This window comes from Spironucleus salmonicida, chromosome 2, assembly GCF_000497125.1.
Source record: "Spironucleus salmonicida strain ATCC 50377 chromosome 2, whole genome shotgun sequence".
Taxonomy (NCBI): domain Eukaryota; phylum Fornicata; order Diplomonadida; family Hexamitidae; genus Spironucleus; species Spironucleus salmonicida.
The window spans coordinates 588,882-604,558 of NC_090597.1; the positions used below are offsets into that span (position 1 = coordinate 588,882).

General features: G+C 36.9%; 4 protein-coding genes and 1 pseudogene across 4 annotated transcripts; 2 read left to right on the forward strand and 3 right to left on the reverse strand. All coding sequences in view use genetic code 6, as the record gives it.

Annotated features, from left to right (window-relative positions):
* Positions 1 to 497: 497 nt before the first annotated feature.
* Positions 498 to 1,595, forward strand: SS50377_21541 (Nucleoside transporter; the record flags this gene model as incomplete). The annotated part of the gene is made up of 1 exon (XM_067905460.1): positions 498 to 1,595. One exon carries the CDS (start codon positions 498 to 500, stop codon positions 1,593 to 1,595), a length of 1,098 nt encoding a protein of 365 aa, XP_067766777.1.
* Positions 1,596 to 2,797: 1,202 nt separating this feature from the next.
* Positions 2,798 to 3,580, reverse strand: SS50377_21542 (Myb-like DNA-binding domain-containing protein; the record flags this gene model as incomplete). The annotated part of the gene is made up of 1 exon (XM_067905461.1): positions 2,798 to 3,580. The coding sequence occupies one exon, from the start codon at positions 3,578 to 3,580 to the stop codon at positions 2,798 to 2,800; it is 783 nt and encodes a 260-aa protein (XP_067766778.1).
* A 1,031-nt stretch (positions 3,581 to 4,611) lies between these two features.
* SS50377_21543 (Cysteine-rich membrane protein 2) lies at positions 4,612 to 6,162 on the reverse strand (the record flags this gene model as incomplete). The annotated part of the gene is made up of 1 exon (XM_067905462.1): positions 4,612 to 6,162. The coding sequence occupies one exon, from the start codon at positions 6,160 to 6,162 to the stop codon at positions 4,612 to 4,614; it is 1,551 nt and encodes a 516-aa protein (XP_067766779.1).
* An 898-nt stretch (positions 6,163 to 7,060) lies between these two features.
* SS50377_21544 (Protein phosphatase 2A regulatory subunit) lies at positions 7,061 to 9,190 on the reverse strand (the record flags this gene model as incomplete). The annotated part of the gene is made up of 1 exon (XM_067905463.1): positions 7,061 to 9,190. The coding sequence occupies one exon, from the start codon at positions 9,188 to 9,190 to the stop codon at positions 7,061 to 7,063; it is 2,130 nt and encodes a 709-aa protein (XP_067766780.1).
* An 802-nt stretch (positions 9,191 to 9,992) lies between these two features.
* Positions 9,993 to 15,269, forward strand: SS50377_21545 (Hypothetical protein; annotated as a pseudogene).
* The last annotated feature ends 408 nt before the right edge of the window (positions 15,270 to 15,677 follow it).

Genomic DNA, 15,677 nt, shown 5'->3' on the forward strand with positions numbered 1-15,677 from the left:
ACTTACACTTATTAAACAGAAAACTAGCAAAGAAACGTTACTGAAATCCATAAGACTATAATAAATATTTGTAGCATTAGTTAAGAAGTAATATTAGTTATAAATTATAGAATTTAGCAAACTTTTTAATATATAAAAATAATATATAGACATTTTTTCGGAACCATTGCAATACTTTCATATCTTATAATTATAATTAATTAGTCTGGATTATAAATAAAAATTAATGAATAGTATTAGAACCTTAAATAATTATTGTATGGAAATGATTTCTTTGTTATTACTAAAATGACAAAAATTAATCTCGATGATGCCACTAAGCAGTTGCAATACACGATTTTAGAAGATACTGATGCATCAGTAAAATAAAAATATAGCACAAATACATTAGCATGGTGGATATTTTTACTTTTTGGAATAACATTTTTAATTTCGTTTAATTGTTTAATTATACCTGTAGATTATTGGATCATTGAGTTCTATAAGTCCTTAGTTACATGAATATCGCTAGTTTATAACTTCTTTAATGCTATTACATCTATAATAATGATGAAATATTGAGTTACCCTCACAGTAAAGTTTACACTCATCTTATGTTGGTCAATTTAGTTACTCGTTATGCTATCAATTCCATTGGTTGCAGTAATAACTATTCACTAAAAATGCGAGTAACGACAATTCTCATATTGTCTGAATTCTCTGGAGCTTTTACTGTTGTTTATTTTCCAACTATTCTTGGTCTAGCAGCATCATTAAATGTTAAATATATAATTTCTGTTAATAGTGGGTCTGCACTCGCTGGTTTAATAGCATAGATAGTAAAAATTTTACAAAACCAATAATAACATTTAACATTAAAGATCTTAATTATGTTTTTACCTTTTCTATATCACAATCTTATATTATGTTATACGATTATTTTTATAATAGGATCATATATTGGATATTTTTTGTTAACAAAAATTTGTACAATAAAATAAATTGATTTTGATGCAAAAGAACGAAAAAAATTTCCTATACCATATTATCAATAATAAATTTCTTAAAAACTAGGAAAATACATTTATTGCTGCTGCAAAAAATTTATGGATGCCTGGATTATCATTATTTTTAATCTTTTTTGTTACATTAACTTTATTCCCTCCAGTTACTATTTAAATCCTATGTTATTATATGTTTAAAATAAACGAATCAGGAAAATATGGCAATTGGTAGTCGATTCTTATGTTTTTATGGTTGGTGATTGGATTGGAAGATAGATACCATCATGGAATTGGTTTATAGATATTTGGAACTTAAAATCCTTATTGGTCGCATCAATTCTTAGACTTTTATTTATTGGCTTATTTATAATATAAATAGTTCCATATTACCATTGTCCAGAGTGCTCTAGTAGCCCTGCATTAAAGGATGAAACACCTGATAGCATCCTTTTAGTTCATAATGACTTATTTGCGTAGATAATTATTATGTTATTTGCGGTTTCAAATGGCTGGTTCATGTGTGCAATACTATGTAAATATAAAACAATAATGAAACCTATAACAAACCGTAGTCATGCTGTTAATTTTATGACATTATGCCTTAATATTTGAATACTAGTATGTAGTATTTTCGAAGTATTTTTGACTATTATTATTGATAAAATTAAAAATAATTTCTGACACTGCTATGCTTGCTGATAGGGTGTTAATGAACGTTTACATTTAATAAAAATATAATATACAAACATCCTATATTTTAATTTTACAATATTTAGTATTTAAAAGGTAAATTAAATATAGCATAAAATATTAAATAATCTTATTTTTTGCATATTTAGACTTAAGTATGACAAATAAATTAAAATTATAAATTATGCATTATACTATTTAGTAGTATATATATTAAAAAATTAATATAAAATTATTCAAAATTAACTACCTTATTAATATATTTCTTAGCAATTTGTATCAGAAAAATTACATTTTCAGCTTAATAATATTTGATACCGTTAAGTTGATCGCTATACACAATTAATATTATTACGGTCAATATGAACAATAATTTAACATGTATTAATGAATGGTAACAAGAGAATATAATTTTATTAATTATGTTTATAAAAGATATACAATAACTTTGTATTATGATAGGTCCTTGAATAATTTGGCGTATACCTGAAATACAGTAAAAAGACGTCTTACTATATCATAAATAAATAATAAATTAGTCGAAAAGTAATGTAAAATATAAATTTATATTAAAATGTATATAGTTTTGAGTATAATATAGAATACAATCCATAAAATATTAGTTAATAAAATTATAAATATTGTAGTACAAAAAGTACTATTGATAATTACGTAAAATGCTAAAGATTAGAAAAATGTTATTGATTTTATCGAGTAAATATAAGGTTCTAAAGAGTACTGACAAAATTTTTGTCTGTTTGCTGATTAAGCAATAACTTGGAATGTTCTTATTACTAATTTATTTTTAATAAATATATAAGATCATTTGTGTTTATCCTGCAAACCTTATACGTTTTTTTTAATTTTAAAGAAATGGTTTTAGTTAATAATTGCATCCTCATTATATATATCTGAAATTCTTAGTTAAATATAAGTGATGATTAATATGTTGATAAAATTCTAATGACGTAGTCTTTAAGACTACTAGAATACATAATACCAATATAATATTAAATTAAGATGAAATCTTCTCAATACAAGACTAGTTATCAAAGAGATAATATTGTGGAAATTAAATAATTATATATATAAAATGTGAATTAGAATGATAACACCTAAATTTTTCATTAATTCTCACCATTAGAAGGCAATTACTCCTACGTCAACACACGTTCTGAAAGCAATCTCTTGCCAATTTGATTTAATCTATACCTTACCTGAATATCTGTTCGCCCATTAACAAGTTGGGCTATATCTTTCCAATTTCTAGTTTAACAGGTTTTTACTGCTTAGATTAACATTTAGTCTTCTTATACACTCCATCTACCTTTTTAAATTTCTGGATTCAGAACTCTAATCCAATGCTATGAAACTTAATCAGCTGTTCTTAAAGGAGTATTTGTGGCTTATGATAACATAATAGCGACTTACTTCCAAGATAAATCTGTATATTACTATTTTATTACACATAACTGATCATCCTCCATTTCGTTCCATTTATAATTTTTCCTACGTAATGTATTAGTATTCTCCAATTATGAATTAGAAAGATTAGATTACGATGACTCATTAATATTTATACTTAATCTAGTACTAGTTCTCGCTCCATCTTGCTACTTTTATGTATTTTAAGAATGTGAAAAAGAATTTACAAAATCCGGATTAGGTACTGGAAAGAAGTCAGTATTTATAGGAATAAACTGTCGTTACGAACTATTCTTTTCATAAAGGGGAATTAGTCGATGCATCTGTTATGGAGGATTCTCATCTGAAGATATAGACGTGTTAATCATGACTTAAGGAATAGAATTCTGCTTATTTTTTTAATTAATATCTCCAAAATTAGCGTCCCAAGGCATAAATTCCGTCTCCTATGAGTGCGAATCGCTTAATGAACAATTTGTCATTCTTTCTCAATACTATTGATTAATATATAGTATTTAATAATATTTACTATATAGTTATTTTGTAGTTTTAGTCCATATTATAATATCTATGAAATATACCACTCTATGGATAAAGTGATGAAGGATAAATTAAAGTTAAACGATATCCAAATTTAGTATGATGAACTAAAATGTATAGCTTTAAAATATACCATAGAAATGAAGTTTATTATAATAGAATCTCATTACTTAGAATGAATATATTAAATATTATAGTTTAACTTAAAAAATAAAAGTATTATAATCATACGCAATAAATTCATTACTTTCACTAAGAATTAAAATAGTAATATTTTACACTACATATTTTGTAAAAAAACGAATAACAAGCATTATGTAAAAAATAGAGAATTATTAAAAAGTTACAATTTTAAGATTTACTCTAATAATATCATTTAATCACATATATTGTGAATTTAAAATCAACTATTTTCAATAAAAATAGTCTGATATGTATTATATTAGGTTGGTCTCGAATTATTTTTTCATTCTATGTAATGTATAGAGAAATTTTAATTTATTATATTTCTATATATAAGATCTATTTATTCTTAAAAATATAAAATTCTATCAGTAAAAATAATTTGTACACATTGATATTAATGATAAGAAATACAACTATTATGTAAAATTGTTTTTAACATATTATGTTAGTAATTTAATGATAATTTATAGATTTATAATTATTACATAATGGGGTTATATTTTTAATTGCACGATATTTTATTATTTATTATTTAATTTATACATACGTAAAAATAAAATATATTATCAAGAATATTCTGAGACTAGGGACTGTAAGTTATTTAAATGAATACTAACTAAATTTTCCATGTTATAGGCAAATAAATATTATTTTATTATAAAATATAGTAGCAAAGAATATATGTAGTTTAGTCAATTACTTAGGATAATACTATTACTAGTAGTAAATAATCAAAAAAAAATTAAATATTAACAGATTAATGATAATCTTAGTAAATATAATCAATTCATATTTGGTTGACAATAACTTCATCTTTAATAGCATATTATTCAGATTTAGATTTTTTGATAAACCAAAATACTCCTCCAGAAATAAGTCCTAAGATAATTAACACTGTTATTACTATACCTGTGATAGCCGCTCCAGATAAAGCTTAGTTTGACGATTCTTCAGCAGTAAAAAAGCAGTGACTACCAATTTAAGTGGCGCCCTTCACGCATTCTTAACACTAATTTTGTTTGAGCTGATATCCTTAGAGACAAGTGTCGCAGCTATTAACATCGGAACTGCAAGTTAAACAATTTTTAGCCCTATTACATTTACACTCAGTAATCTAATTGCTGCCACCACAAAGAGAAGGAGAGCCTTATAAGCAAACTTATCCAATAGTTAATGCAATAATACAATTAGGTTAGCAGGTTTAGTATATTGACATTTCATATCCAGAGGTGCAGGAATCACAAGTATTTATGCTGTGCGAGCAACTACCACAACTTTCGTGACATTTTAAACATAATTTATTAACCATAGTAAATCCAACTGCACAATCTGAACAAGTTCCTTATACTCCGATTTAATACCCAGTTACACATGTAGAACATTTCAAACCTTTGTTATTTTCACATGTAGAACAGTTCTAAGCATCTCCACATTAACATTAAATAGCCATACCGTTAGTGCATTTCTTACAAGTATTGTCTAATAAATATAACCCGTTATCACATTTAATACACTATTCTTTTGCGATTCCGCAGTCTATGCATCCATCTGCGTTACATTTCTCGCAAATAACTTAGTCTCCCTTTATAGTCTTTTTGTATCCTATTTCACATTCATTACAGCTTGTGGCATTAACGTTCTGTTTTATATAGCCTTTCTAACAGGTATCACACGCCTTTTTTAGTAATCCTCGGCATGTAGCACAGTTCTATGCTAATTCACACTGACATTTGTTTTCCATATTAGCAACACATTCACCACATGTATTGTTTAATAGAAATAACCCGTTATCACATTTAATACACTATTCTTTTTGGATTCCACAATCTACGCATCCATCTGCGTTACATTTCTCACAAATAACTTAGTCTCCCTTTAAAGTCTTTTTGTATCCTATTTCACACCCATTGCATGTTGAATCTTATTCATTTAATTTTAAGTAACCTTTCAAACATATATTGCACACATCTTTTATATCCCCTCCACATGTGGCACAATTTTAAGCAGCACCACAAGTACATTATATGTTGTTTTTGGCATCACAGAGAATACATTTTTTATTTAGAAATTAATATCCATTAATGCACTTTTCGCAAGAAGAAGTATCAGCATTACATATAGAACATCCAAGAATGTGGCATTTAGAGCAATATCCTGAAGATAAGTACATTCCAGGAGGACATGATGCGCAATCATAATTTGAAGAATCGCAGGTCGAACAAACTGCGTTATTTTTACATTAACATTTTTCAATTTAATTAATCTTGCATGGCTCGCAAGTTTTAGTCACTAGGTTGCAATAAGTGCCATTATAACATTATTATGGACAGCTGTTCATTAATAAGGAAAGTAAAGTTTTAATTAATTATAATACAAATTTACCTTACTTTAGCAGTTTTTTCGGGTTTACTTAAAACACATATATAATTTATATACCATATAAGCACCTTTTAAAAACATAAACTCTAATTATAGCAAAAATATCACTAATCCAGCAGTGGACGGTAAATAAATCTTATTTTCACAAATATTTATGTTGCACAACTTACGGAAATAAAAGGTATTTTTTTTAAATCTAAAGATTATACAACAGCAATTATAGCTAACCCACACTTAATTACCCTAGCGAGTAAATTAATGAATATTTTATACTACCCCGAAATGAATAATTATTATATTATAATATCAATATTATGAATAAAATACTATGCAGCAAACCCGCTGTAGAAAACTTTCCTGCAGGCCAGGCGTAAATTCGCCTTCCTATTTTTCATTTTCCTGCATTTACAGCCGCCAGCTAGCAGCATTTTAATTCTTTGACGTCCCACACTTCAAATTTCCCCCGCCCAAGCAGCGCAACATGTACCAGTCTCATAGCCTTCGTAGCATGATGCATTAACCATACTGAGCTACTGCTGCAGCTAAATTTTTGTTAGTTATCCGATTCGCTTTATTTCCCCTATTTGTTGCCATGATTCCCCATTTCCAGACCCACACCCACCCGCAACTGCTGATCGCCTTTCCAGCATCATGCTGCATGCCGCATGCTTGCGAATGTGCAACTGTCCAAATGCAGCTCTTCAAATCTACTTAATAATACCATGTACATTCGTTAGATTACTGTTTAAATCAAATTACTACTTACATTAAATTACTGTTTAAATTCAATTAAATATAATATAATTATAATTAACTCCCCTCCCCTCCTAATTTAACCGCTCCCGCTCCTAATCGCCTCACTCAAACGCCCCGCCGTCCAAACCGTCACCATCGCCCTCCCCGTAATTCTCTCCTTCGCCCTCCTCCATCAAGTCGTACATAACCCGGCAAAAACGGTCCCATGCGCACTTCTCGGGCGCGCTCGCCACGTACTTGATGCTGTAGGGGTCCTTGACCTCAAATTGCGCCAATTTCTGGAAATTGACCATCGCGTTGAAGAAGTTGCCCGCCAGACACGATTTCTTTATCGCCTGGAGCGAGAGTTTCTGCGCACCCCGCCGCGACGCCGAAACGTGATTCGCAGCGTCCATGAGCTGGCAGAACATGTCCTCAGCCGCCTTGACCTCCCTAAAGTGCGATTTCGAGTAGAAAACCATCTCGTCGTAAAACGCCCTGAAATCGCTAAAATTGATGTAGCCGTCGCCATCCAAATCGCACAGCGCGAAGAAGTACTCAATCGCGTAATTCTGGTCCTTGTCCTCCTCGCAGAGCACGAACTTCACGAAGGCCTCAAAATCGTATTTCCGGCCCTCCGGGAACGCCCTGTCGATCAGAAGCGACGAGTAGACGTTGCCGCACTTGCAATTTGAATTCTAATTCGCGCAGACGCATTTGAAGCCAAACGGACAGGTGAGGCCCCCGTAGCGGCGCATGTCGGCGTTGCTTATCGCGTTGTCGTGGTCGCTGTCGACCTGCCAGAACTGGCAATAAATGACGTAAAAGTGCTCGTAGGAGAAGAATTTGAGCATTTTGTTGACGTCAGAAACGCGCGAAAGACGCCAGAATTCGACGTGCAGCGCCGCACGCTGAAAATCGCTCAGAACGAGTCCCCCGAGGCGCTGGTTATCGCTTTGGAAAACCGCGCGGATCGCGACCGTTTCGCTGTAAATGAGCTGGAAATCGGGCGTCGCACGCAAAAATTCGAGTCCCGGGTGAAATTTACAAAAGGAGTGGAAAATCAATTCGAAATTCAATTTTTCAACTTTCGTCGAACCCGGAATGGAACTCAGGGGTGATTCGTTTTTCAAATGATTGAAGTTTCGAATGCAGTTGAAAACGCGCTCAGAAGTCGGTTTTTCGGCGATGAAGTCGCTGTAAAATTGCAGAATTTGCGCCCCCAAAATTTTGCGTTTTTAGGAGTGGAAATTCTCGTTTTCAGCGCCGATTCGGAGCGATTTCGCAGTTTCTTCAAATGATATAAACTGCTCGACGCCGGAAAGGAAATTCGGGTGCAGGTGCTTGTAGCGCGTCCGGATGAGCGGGAAAAGCGAGAAAGCGAAGTAGCAGGGAACGCTGAAAATCGCCTCGCAAATCATGAAAAATGCAGGGCAGAGGACTTGCGAATTCGCGAAATTTAGGCCGAAAGTTGCGCGCAAAATGTCGTTCGTAGCGTTCTGGGAGTCGATTTGGGACTTGTTAACGAGCGAATAAATGTCGCCCCACTGATTCTGGAGCGGGACGCTGAAAGCGTTCGAAATAGCGCTTTTCTGGTCGATTATGAAGGCGTAGAGCGCCGGATTCATCGCCTGGATCGCTGCGGGGTCCAGGCAGTCGCTGAACGTGATTCCGGTGGGGAAAATTTAGAAAATGAGGTCCAGGAGCTCGCGCTCGCGCAGCGTGCGTTTTAGGCAGTTTTCGCACGATATGAGGGCTTTACGGCCGCAAAAAGTCGGATCGAAGCAGAAGCGCTTCGTGAGCGGCAGGATCTCCTCCACCTGCGACGACGAGACGTCCTGCAGCGGGTTTTCCAGGTGCAGCGGGTTGTCTAGGGAGTCGATTTCGGGCAGGTAGTTCTGCAGCATAAGCGAGGGCGAGCGGGGCGCTGGGGACGTCAGAATTCGGTGGGGGTCCTGCTGGGTCGGGTTTTGGGGCGTCGGGGAGCACTGGGGATTCGGGGACGCAAAACGCTCCTGCGGTAGCGGCTGCTGGACGCCGTCTATCACCTGCTCCAGCGCTTCAGAGATTTGGAGCTGGTAGAACGGCGACGAGGCTGCGGGCGAGGCCAGGGCGCGCGTGAGCGTTTGCGAGACGTGTTCTGACGCGTTTTGGGCCTCTATCATTGCAGTCTGCAGGATCAGCTGCGGCGAGGGTGCGTTTAACGGGGTGCATTTTGGGGACGCTTTGGGCTTCCGTGTGGGGGTGTGCATTTAGTGGATTTTGGAGCGAAATCCGAACTCAGGACGGAAAAATATATTAATTATATATATTAAATAATGTGATTTATTAATTTTTTGGTATTTTAATATACAAAAAGGAAGGTGATAAATTTTGAATGGTAAACCGAAAAAACTGAAATTTAGGAAAAGGGGGAGTGGGGGAAAATACTAAAGATGTTGGTGGGTTTGCTAATTCGAGTTTAACGGTCGAAATAATGACTAAAATTGATTTATTCAAGTGGTATGTAGAGCGGATTGGTAGGATTTGAAAGTTTTGAGCAACTATAGAAGTTTACAAAATTGTAGGAAAATAATGTATTTTTTGCATTATACTAGTTATAATAGTAATAAAATTCACAGGATTCACAAAGATATTTATGTTTAGATAAAGTTCGTTTCAAAATATAGCGATAGAAATACGGTGTTTGTTGAGAATAGTTGGGAATTTTACCAATATGGAGATAACACGGGCCGAATTAGATTTTATTAAATTTATATAGAATAAACTTTTACAGGTAGTTCTGTATTATTAATCCATATTCAATAAATATCACAATTAAAAAATACTTTGTATTTGATATAATAACGATATTTACCTTGTTCCCCACTGCACAAAAAGCTGATCACGCAGTCCAAATTTTCCAACAGAGGCAAGTTCCAGTAGCTAACTGTTAACGACCAGCAGTATTCTCTGACCGTCCATAAAATCTTCAAGCCGAGAAAATTTTTGCTGCGGCGTAACGACTATGTTGTGTCTAATCAGAGCCTCTACCAGGTGTAGTCTGACATAACTATGCCTACACTGACACCTGGATTTTCCTACAAGAAGCTCAATCAGCAAAAAGTATCTGTTGTAAAGTTTGAGTAGCCTGGAACTAGCCTGTTCTTCCCGTCTGCACTTCCCGAGCTGATCAGAATAGGCGACATCGCACACTTTACGGACATCTTCGAACCCGTGGGAGCCGACGTCGAGCAGGCAGGGGTGCTCCTATCCATGCATGCCGTTTAGCTGCTTCAGAGCGGTGTGAACGAGAACCTTGTAGTGCCTAAAGCCCTCAAAGTAGAGAAGGAAAATATAGTTGGAAAGCTTGCACTTTGATTTGCTGTTTCCCAGTTATCTCCGGGGAACGTACTCCCGGCCTGTAGCTAGCCAGATAGCTAAATGGGTGACCTCAAAAAAGCTATAATTGATCTCGACTATCCTCGCATTAAAGTTCTAATTTCAAATATAAAAACTTTCAATTCCCTGGAGTTGCAGTAATTACAAGAGCAGAACTGGATACTCGACGCTTTCAAGGATAACATGGTCGGCAAGTACGAAAGCTACTGCAAGGAGGCCATGGATATCTGCCTCAGCTTCGAGAAAGACAGCATGTTTGAGCAGCTCAAATATACGCAAATTGCTTTAAAGTTTAAGGAAAGCCAACCCAATTCGCTGCCATTCAGAAGCATGCTCAATTTGAGCCTGGACGATCATCGCTAGCTGGTCTAGGTAGATATTAGGGTTCCTGAAATTTTCAACCAGTTTTGCGTAAAGTTAAGCTTTTAGTCGCGCAAGATAAGCTGTTCGGCGCCTTCCCCGCAAAAAGATCTCCAGATGCTCCAGAATGCCTATCAGACCAAAAACCAAAATTTCGTTAAGCAGGCGCTTGCAAAGATTAGCATCATGAACGTCCAAATGCGCGAGTTGGTAAAGTGCTTTTAGAGCTCCAATCTGCAGGAGAAAGACATAAAGGCCGTTTTCACTTCGAGCTCGCTATTGTCTTAATTCTGCGCTTCGATAACCCCTTTAGAGGTGGGAGCGTTCTTCGGTTCTCGCGGGATCGTCGATAAGCTCTAAGATATTGAGCTAGACGCTAAGTAGCTGGATAATGTACGCCAGCGCATAGCATTTAGCGCAGCATGCAATCTTAAGGATGACGTCGACCTCTTCAAGTTCTACTTAGAACGAGTGGATTACAAGCAGATAAACTACTAAGAGCTAGCAACCACCAGCTTCATCGCGTTGAACAAAAAAGTATACGCCTACCTGATACAAAAGCACAAAGTTAACCTGAGCTTCACACCAGAGCAGCGCTCTATGCTCACCGCGCATCACGTTGATTTGTTGCTCCAAATGGGCTATTGCACCGCAACTGCGCTGTCTGGCATGCTGGACATTCTCCCAGAGGCCAAAGTTTTCGAAATTCTGCAAATCGCCATTCTGGACGGAAATTACAAACTGTACGAAAACGACCTTTTGACTCAGCTCCTAATCCGCGGAAACACACGGTCCAGCGACCTGATACTCACCTCAGGCTACTCTTTCCAAAATTCCAATTTTGATTATTCTGCCATGCGATTTTTCAGCGACCAGATAGTGCACAGACTGACTTAAATAATCCAAAAGTAAGTTTCGTAAAATGTTTAAGCATGTTAAGTTGGTTTTGTTGACTAGCTCGTATGCGGCCTGGTGCAGGAAGGTAGACTCGAACTCCTCAAAGCTGTTTTCGACACATTCTTCGCTAATTTGCACCTCGAAAGTCAGCTCAACGTTGTGGATCTAGTAAATGCCTGGCTAACACTAAACAAGAAGGACGACTTAACTTTCCAAGTGCTCATAGACTCGCTAAAATCGATTTCCGACGCCCTCAAAATCAGTCTTATCACCGACGCCACGGCCTCCAAAATTTTGCTAAAATTCGCAAAAATCTCACAGTAGCTGCCAACAGAAATACAGCAGACCCTGCTGACTCTCTCAAGCGGTCCATACGCGATCCTTAACGGACTGTGTCCTTCAGATTACACGCATTTGCTTTTTGCGCGCACAATTTGCGAAAGCATCACTGTGTTTGATTGCGAAATAGCGCCATTTTTGTGTTCTATTGCTAGAAACATGGGCGACCAAAACTCGCCCTGCCACAACTAGTGTTAGCAAGATATAAGGAAAACGTAAGGCCAGATACTCGATTTGCTGTTCAAGGATGCAAAAATTTTTGGCGTGCAAGTCAAAGGAGATATGTTCTTATCGGATGTTTTGGCGGAAAACGCATACAAATTTACAGTTTCCTAGATTGACATTCTAATCGCTAACTATCGTCCAAGACATAGCGAAAGAGCTGTTTGCGCTCCTTTGCCAGAAAATCAGCTCGCAAAGCTGCAATCTGACATAGAGGAGTTTTATTTAGCGAAATCCCCTCAAATTCAGCTTTAAAGCACCTCATCTAGCACCGTAAGTAAGACTTTTACCGTCCGCGCGAATTTCTATCTGCTGGAAAAAGTTGTAAAAAGCTCTGCTGAGTTGCAGCTGACAAGCAGCGACATCTTTTCCATTTTCAATTCTATACAGCTATCGTAGCCATCCGAAGCCGTGAAACTCGCAAATACTCTTCTGCAGCTCAAATTTACGAGCTACTCAGTCGCCGTTCAGGGCTTTGCGCGTAATTCTTCTCAGCTACTCATTGCTCTAATTCAGCACCTGAAGACCATGTTGAAGACGAAGTTTTACGACCTCATGATGGAGAATTCGCACACCGATTACTTATTTTTTATAGTTGCAAATTAGCTGCAGCGCGACGACGTGGTCATATTCCTGCAGTTGTTTTCTGACGCCCAACTGAGCATTCTAAAGGCGTTGAAGTCAAAAGGCGGCAAAATTTTGTTCGAGGAGCTGCTGCAGCGCTCTCCCAGCCCCGTTTACGAGCTTTTCTTGGAGGGGGCCATCAATAAAAATCTGGACACCTGCGCGCATATTGTGCTCAGAGATGGGAGAGATAGGAGAGAAGTGGAGCAGACAGCGAGTTCGAGATAATAGAATGTACATTAAATGCCATAAAGTACTCAAATCAGCTAGAAGTAGGTCCTGGAGGCCGTGCAAAAGCACACCGCATTAGCCCCCGCAATGCTGCTGCTCAACGCGCAGGGGCTCTCGCCAGTTCATTATATCACCTCCCTTCCAGCGTTCGAATTTTTAGTCTAACAGGGCGTGGACCTGAAGCTTATCGACGCCGGGACGTCGCTTTTCGCGCTGATGGAGCATTTGGACTTCGAGGTCGTTTGGTTTCTGGCCGATCAGGGCGCTGAGGTAAGTCGAGTTTCCGCTCCTCTCCCTTCCACCCCTTCCTTTTCCGCTCCACCCCTTTCTCGCTTTTTAACTACCTTCAATTTGACGCAAATAACGCAACTTTGCGACTCAAACCTCATCACTACGCTCCAGCTAACGCAGGAAATCCTGCGAATTAACAGCCGCCGAGAAATGGCAAAATTCAAGAATTTCCTCTGCAGAGAATTCATCTTTTAAGACTTTTAGACCGCGAAATTGTTCGCGATCTCGCTCGTAAACGACTGGTTTTTCGAAACGGATTTGGTGAAATTGAGCGAATTTGCGATCAAATTCGGCCTTTTTCAGCATAAAAATTTGTTTGAAGATCTTAAATAAATCGTTGAGTTTAACCCTCGGATGGTGACCGTTTGCGAGCGTGCTAATTATATACTTTGCGACGAGGACAAATTGAAGCTTATTCAGTTAATTAACATTTACGGAAATGATCGGTACGGTTTGGATAAGTTTGTGTGTAAATTCACGTATTTTCATGCTATTTAGAGGGTTTGTATTGCGCTTCTAGGAAATTAACACAAATGCGTTGGAGAGCAGATTGAGGTGCTTTAAGCGGCTTTAGGGTACTATAATGACAATATGAAGGCGTTATAATACGTTATTAACGCGTTTTCGTTCACTACGATTTTGCAGTGTTTTGAGGTAATTTCAACGTTTTTCAAGGAGTAGGTTACGGATTAAATGCTGGTTTCGGCTTAAATCGACGGGATGAACGTTTTAGAGTATGTCGAAAATCGTCTTATCATAAAAACTGGGACTTAGCAGTTTGGAGAATTTGTGGAGCGGCTTAGGTCGCTTATGAAGTGTAAAAATGCTGAAAAATTAGTTATTAGGTAACCGAAAGTGCAGAAACTCGAAACTCCGGCGTTTTTTTCAGAGGTTTCTCCTACTATTGTAAAAGCAGCAAATCCGGTGCAGTTTTAGAACAACTTTTCTCACTGTCAGGGGTTAGTTGTCTATAACTAAGTGCCGCTTTCTCTTGTCTTTATTCGTCAAATTTCTCAAAGCAAGGTTTAGTATCACCAGTATAGGCTAGAATATGGCTCCGTTAGTTAATTTAAGTTGAGCACATATCATGATAATCTATAGATAAGAGATTCTTTAGATTTAAGCGAGCTATAGTAGTTTTAAAGGAAAAAGAGATATTAGTAGCAGTTTAGCGACATTGATAGCGCATATAAAGAATTTTCGAGGCTGATTAAAAATAAATTCTCAGCTGAGATTGTCAATCAGCGTCTGGTTTGTAGGGATATCAATATCGCATCCGTCGTCCTTTTCAGTTAAGATGTGGTCAATTTGGAAGATTTTTAAAATTTAATAACAAGCTGCAAGAACGTCTTGAACTCGAGCCCGGCGTCTAGTTTGACGGAACTTTTAAATTATGCTATGAACGAAAAACTAGATTGCAGGAATATTGTTGCCTTTAATGACAGCGCAGATTTTACTAATATGTCTCCCCAAGAGCTCCAGTAACATTTCCTCAGCACCTACTAGATCTACTACCCATTAAATCATATAAAAGATAACTAATAAGTTGTTTTAAACTATCGTGAGCTCCTACTTTAGCAGCTAAACGTTAATCTTTAGTTCGCCAATTTCTTTATAGCGCGCAAACTGCTTGATATTGCGGCTCTAGTAAATTTGCTTGGATATGAGCTCAGCGCGAGCTTCCTCTTCTAGAGCAATGTGCCAGTACGCTTGATTTTAAAGGCACCGCTTATTGAGAAATGCGAAGTAAACTAACCATGCGAGCTGATTTCTGGTAACAATTCTCACAGAACGTACCACACGAATTTCGTTGTGCAGGGCACGTTCTTTTGGCTCGAGAGCATGAACAGCAAGAGCCTGCGTGCGGAGCCGTATAGCGATTACAAGTACGTGTACAGCAACAACGAGATCCAGCTGCAGTGGCTGGACGCGTCCGGGTACGGCAAGAACGAGGTAAGCTGCCTTGTGATGTTGAAATCAGAGTGATATAACGGCGTCTGGGAAAGGATGATGTGGTATGGTATGGTATATTATATTATGTTATGTAATATTATGTATAATAATATAATATTAAGTATAGTAGTATAATATTATATATAGTAATATTATGCGCAGTGCAGTGCAGCGATTTGTATTTTTTGTAGATGCCAAAATCTGCTTTTTGCGGCAGTTGGAACACAAAATTTTCAGACAAAAAAGTGCGAAATTGGTGGTAATTTGAGCGCCTGAAGCGGTGCAGAATTACAGGGCGAATCGGGAATTTAAGGGTCAGATGCGGATTTCGATACATCTCGCTGCAACTGAGTAGTAATTTACCAGGCGAAGCGGATGTGGACGGTCGAAAGTTGGGGAAATAGGAAGGGGGAAATATATTATTTAGTGTATAATAATGAT